General features: G+C 63.7%; 1 protein-coding gene across 1 annotated transcript in view; it reads left to right on the top strand.

Moving 5' to 3' along the window:
- The window catches only part of ARID3A (AT-rich interaction domain 3A), a 29,202-nt gene that overhangs the window by 16,201 nt on the left and 7,105 nt on the right, over positions 1-5,896 (top strand). Inside the window, exon 5 of the mRNA XM_024740007.1 lies at positions 4,716-4,788. Coding sequence (XP_024595775.1) covers positions 4,716-4,788 — 73 coding nt within the window. The remainder of the gene's footprint in view (positions 1-4,715; positions 4,789-5,896) is intronic.

Raw genomic sequence — 5,896 nt, 5'->3', positions numbered from 1 at the left:
GGAGGCTTCGGGGGAGGGGAGGGGAGGGGAGGGGGCCCCACCCCGGGGGGCCGTCGAGGCCTTGTCCGCAGCACAACCCGCTGACCTGGCTGGGAGCTCCTGGAAGCTGGTGGTAGTGAAAATGCTCACCTTTCGCCACAAACAAGAATTTCCTGTTTGCCCCTCGCGCACCTGGGGGAGGGGAGGTTATCTCACTTTTGCCTCCCCGGCCCCTCCCCCGCCCACTACCTGACCCGGAGCCTGTCCTGCTTTATCTGCTTCCTCCTTGCAGACTGTCCCCTCCACCCTCTGCGGAGGGGTGGGTGGCGGGGTCCCTCCGGGGACCCCCTCCTCTCCCCACCAGCCTCCCCCTCCCACCTGGGCTGGGCCCAGAGCGAGGCAGGTGGCCTTCTGTGCTCATCATCCTCCCAACGTGGTCGAGGGTCCACTGAGGAATCCATGTGTGGCATGAGGCTGGGTGGCGCCTTTGCTGCAAAGGAAACTGAGGCAGAGGCCCGGGTCAGAGGCTGAGGAGGGGCTGGGAGGGGAAGGAGGGAGCCTTGCGGAGATCCGGGAAAGTGCATTCCAGAGGAGAGAGCAGCAGGTGCAAAGGCCCTGAGGTGAGGGCCTGTGGCTTTTGCTCAGAAAGCATGACAAGGCCCAAGGGGGCCGAGCAGAGGGAGGTGAGGGCAAGGAGGTGACAGGCCAGTAGTGACCGCAGGGGAAGTGGGATCCTTGATGGGGGCAATGGGAAGCCATGGGAGACTGTAAGGCGGGGGAGAGTCTCGCCCAGGCTGCCCGGGAAGGCCCCTCTGGCTGCTCAGCAGGGGTGGGGGCTTGGCTCTGCTTGGTCTGTGCCTCAGATTCCCGTCTGTGAAGTGGGTGGTGCTGGGGAGGGGAAGATGGACACGCGGGCAGTCCAGCCTTGGTAACTAGCGGATGGACGCCCTCCGTCACTGGGTAGGGGCCCAGCCACAGCAGAGACCGGTGGAGGGGCCGCCACATGGTGGTGGCGGGGCCTGTCCCGGTGACCCCGCCCAGCAGGTGGAAAACGGGAAGGGAGGTGTGTGCTTGGGAGCCTCTGTGGGAGCCCCCAGCCCAGGTCCGCACGTCCACACCCACATCCTCGGGGTTCTGTACCGCCTTCACAGATGCGGCTTGGGGAGGACAGGATGTGAACCCAGCAGGGCAGACTCCAAATGCCCCCAAGACCCTTGTCTGCCCGATGCCAGGACGCAGGTGGCCCGAAGCGTGGGTTGTGCACGGACACATCTCGGGTTTGGGAAAGGATAGGGGGTCCCACCCCCACGCTGCTCTGAGAAATCAAGGTCCACTTAACGAGCATTTATGAAGCAGCTGCTGGGTGCCCAATTCTAGATCCTGGGGACCAAGCAGACAAAATCCCAAACACCCTACCAGGGCAGGTGGGCAGGAGACCATACCCGTGTGTAAACGCACGCGGCTTGGTGGTGCCGGGGAACGGGGTACACAGGAGAGTCGCCTGTAATCCGTGCGTGTGCTCCAAGTGAGAGCACAGGCACTCGGGGCTTCTCTCCAGGGCGACGTGGGAACAGAGACCTGGGCGACAACGGGGAAGCCCGCGGGGACAGAGCTAGGACAGAGCCAGGACGGCATTCCAAGAGAGGAGCTGCCAGGTCAAAGGCCTGGAGGGGGGACCGCGGCCCCTGGCGGGTTTGAGAAGCAGCTGGAAGGCTGGTGAGAGGTCAGCTGGGAGCGGCCCTGGCAGGTCTTCTGGGACGCATGGCCGCAGAGAGGCGGGGTGTCCTCAGAACTGGCGGGAGGTGGAGGTGGCCCCGTGATCAGAGCACCCAGTAGCCCCGGGGAAATCAGGCTCTGGGGAGGGGAGACTGGGGCAGTTTATCTGGGGCCTCAGCCCAAGGCGGGGGTGTTTCCTGAGGTTTTGCCCAACCTCCAGCCTGGGTTTGCAGCTCGGGGTATGACAGTGCCTCCTGGTCCCCAGAAAGGGGCAGGGTTTCAGCCAGAGGGCCCAGGTGGGCCCGAGGCCTGGGTGTGGCTCAGGATCTGTTGTGGCCCAGCTGTGTGGCTTGAGAGCCTTGTGAGGACAGGCAAACGGGCCCAGGGGCTCACAAGGGGAGCCTGGACACCGCCCCCAGCTCCCCCATCCCTGAGGCCTGGTGGGCAGCCCTAGCCGGCTGGCCAGGGCAGGACACACCCTGCAGGGGTGCGGAACTTGGGCCCAGAGCCCCATAAAGCTAGGGCGGCCTTTACTGCCCGTCTTTGTTGTTGGCTGCCCACAGCAACAGCCATTAATTCTTCCTTCTCTGTCGGCAGCCTGCCCACACCCCCTTTATGGCCTCGCACAATGCCCTGGCCCCTCGGGGGTCTGGCCGTGCCACGGCAGCCCGCCCACCGTTTGGCCTGGGAGTTAACGGCCCCCCACCAAGCCAGCCCGCCTCTGCCCGGCAGCTGTTCTCTGCCCTGAGCCTCAGTTTCCCCACCTGGAATACGGGGGTCCTGATGGTTCCAGGAGCTCAGGGTGAAGCTATTGTGTTTATCACCCACTGTCTCTGAAAGATGGGGAAACTGAGGCAGGAGGGGCACTGTGATCTCTTGTGGGAGCTGGGCCCAGGAAGGGCTTCATGCCGGGTGGACCCCCCTCCACCAGGGTTGGAATCTCAAGGGACGAGATGTCGCCCCCTCGTCGGGAAGGGCTTGAGGTTCGGTGGTCCCCTGTGAGCTTCCTGGAGCGGCCATAACAAATGACCACAAACTGGGCAGCTTAGAACAACAGGGATTTACTCTCAGTTCTGGAGGACTGACGTCTGGGGTCAGGGGATGGCTGGGCGTTACTCAGGCTCCAGGGGACGGTCCTTCTTGCCTCTTCCAGCTTCTGGGGGCTCCAGGCGTCACCCCAATCTCTGCCTCTATCTCCCCATGTGTCTCTACGTCTCTCCTCCTCTCATAAGGACACCAGTCACCCTACCGTGGGACCTCATCGTAACTAATGTCATCTGCAGAGACCCTATTTCCAGATCAGGTCCCATCCTGAGGTTCCGGGTGGATGGGAATTTGAGGGCAATTCCCCACAAGTCTCTCTGATCTTCTCTGCCCAGCCTGGCCCACGTTGCGGCCGAGAAAATCAGGGTTCACTCAACGAGCATCTATCAAGCAGCTGCTGTGTGCTCAGCCCCATTTTAGACATTGAAAACAGAACAGACAAAATCCCCGACGTTCCAGCCGGGCAGACAGACAGGAGACTGGACCAGGTTGTGAATCATGGATGAAGGGGCCGAGGGGCGCACACAGTGCTGGGGGCCGTGCGGGCAGGGGGAATGAGGATGGGGCAGGGGCAGTGGAGGCGGCCCAGGCGGGTGCATGCCCACGGGAAGGTCCACCTGCTACGGGGCCTCCCTGGCCACCATAAATCACTGCAGGAATGCAGCTGGCCAGCCGGCCTCTGGCAGGGTGGAGACATAGGCCCGGCCTCGACCACCCAGGTCTGGGCTCCTGGCCTCCCCCCCCAGCCTGTACCCTGCGTGCCCCACTCTCTCTCCATTACACAGATGGGGAAAGTGAGGCCCAGAGAGGGGCGAGGTGGCTGAGGGGTAGCCAACCCGAGGACCCTGCCTCCCCAGGCCTGGGGACGTCCCATACCGCAGGAGCTGGGCACCAGTGTGTTCTTGGGCCCTGATGACCGGTTGTCTCAGCCGGGGCTAATTGGTGGTTTCACGGCCCCACACAGTCCCGCTTGCTCTGTGTCCAGGTGACTGCATTCCCCAAAGCTTAATTCGAAGCCTGCTATCTGCACTGCCCCCCTTGGCAAATCCCACCCCCAACCTTGCTCTCTAATTATCTCTGCCGGCTTCCCCTGCCTGCCGGCACCTGGGAGCTGAGGGTTGAGGCTGGGGACCCCCCGCCCCGCTGATAGCCCAGACCGAGGCCCTCTCCCCACCCCGGTGACTGGTGAACCCAGGCAGCGGGTGCGCAGGACAGAGCCTGGGCTGAGAGTCCCCGAGAGTCCTGACTCCAGGCTCAGGCTTGCCTCTGTACCTCAGCTACAAAGTGGGCCACCTCTCAGGAGCACATGCGTGTGAGTCGGTGGACCGTGCCGGACCTCCGCCATCCTCACGGTGGCGATGGTCTAGGTGGGATAAATTGTGCCCCCCAAAATTAACACGTTCAAGTCTGAGCTTCAGGTTCCTGTGAACGGGACACGATTTGGGAATCAGGTCTTTGCATATGTGATTAGTTACGGGTGGAGATGAGGTAGCCCTAAAGCCAGTGAGTGATGCCCCATAAGAAGAGGGGGATTTGGACACAGAGACACAGGGAGAAGCCACGTGAGGACAGAGGCAGAGGCCAGGGTGATGCAGCAACAGACCCAGGACACCTGGAGCCCCAGGAGCTGCAAGAGGTGGGAAGGATCCCCCCCCAGCCACCCCCCGCCCCAGCCTCTGGAGGGAGCACAGCCCTGCCGCACCTTGATCTCAGACGGCTGGCTTCCAGAGCCGGAAGAGGATAAATCTGTGTGGTTTAAGCCAAGTGTGTGGTCAGCTGTTACGGCCGCCCCAGGACAGGTGTCTCAGGGTCCTTGTTTGATAGTGGTGGGGGCAGGCCTCAGGAGATGTTTGGACTGTGGGGGGCGCCGGGGGTCTGGGGCCGGGACCCCTCGTTTGTCCCTCCGTGCCATGTGGACGTGGCACCCGCACCCAAGCTCTGGCACCAACTAACCCATCCCCTCCCTGCCGTCGCAGCTCTACGAACTGGACGGGGACCCCAAGAGGAAGGAGTTCCTGGATGACTTGTTCAGCTTCATGCAGAAGCGAGGTGAGGCCTGCCCGCCGGGAAGTCCCAGATATGAGCACGCGGGGTGGGGTGGGGGGCCCTGCTGGCCACTGCCCGGGGCAGGTGTGTCAGCCAGGCTGTGAGTGAGTTCTCCGTGGCCGGAGGCATCCAAGAGGTGCCTGAGCGGGGAGACACAGTGCTGCCATGGTGGCGGGGGAGGTCTGAGAGAAGAGGCACCATCCTGCCATGGGTATCTGACAGGAGACACAGCCCAGCCTTGAGGGTCTGATGGGGGAGACACAGCTGTGAGAGTCTGAGGGGTAAGTCCTTGGGTGCGGGGGGGCGGCTCTCAGGGCCCCAACCCAGAACTGACAGTCCAGGCTTCCTCCCTTGCTGCTGAGACCCGGGCGCTGAGATCCTGGCTTCCCGGATCTCCCGCAGCGGGGCTGGCCTCTGTCTGGGGAGCCGGGTTGCATTCCCAGGCAGGCAGGCAGGCAGGCAGGCAGGCGGGCGGGCGGATGGTGGGTAGCAGGACAGAAGCTCCCCACAGGCTAGAGTCTGGCCTTCCTGCCACCACTGGTGGGAGGTTTGGGTCCCGGCCCCTCCCTGCCCCCACCTGGGGCCTCAGTTCCCCCATCTGTAAGGTGGGCCACCAACACTCCCCGCCGTGTGGCAGTGCCCCAGATGTGCTGAGTGCCAGGTCCACAGTTATTATGCGCCAACAGTGTACCAGGCCCAAGCCACCTGTATCCCCCTACACCCTGGGGTCTGGGGTGAGGCGGATGCCAGACGCGGCCTTGAGAACAGCGAGACGACCAGGGACGGAGGCCAGGCCTGGGGAGCAGGGACTGGTCTGGGTGGGTGTCCAGGTGGGGAAACGGACGGCCCAGACGCTGGGGGGGCGTTGGGGGCATTCAGGGTGAGCCAGGCCCAGGGAGGATGGGGGAGGAGGGCACCCAGAGGGTCCCCAGGGCCCTCCCTCAGCTCAGAGCTGCCAGCCAGCCAGGGGTCCCAGGAGCACCCACTGCGTGTGGGGCTCATTTCCTTGATACCTCCTCCCCCCACACACCCCTAGCAGGGTTATTGACGACCCCCACTGTTCAGGGAAGGAAACTGAGGCCTGGAGAGGGGAGAGGGCCTCTGAGCCACA

This window comes from Neophocaena asiaeorientalis, unplaced genomic scaffold (assembly GCF_003031525.2).
Source record: "Neophocaena asiaeorientalis asiaeorientalis breed wild unplaced genomic scaffold, Neophocaena_asiaeorientalis_V1.1 scaffold469, whole genome shotgun sequence".
Taxonomy (NCBI): Eukaryota; Metazoa; Chordata; class Mammalia; order Artiodactyla; family Phocoenidae; genus Neophocaena; species Neophocaena asiaeorientalis.
The sequence above is the reverse complement of the archived record's forward strand: the minus strand, read 5'-3'. Positions and strand labels throughout refer to the sequence as shown.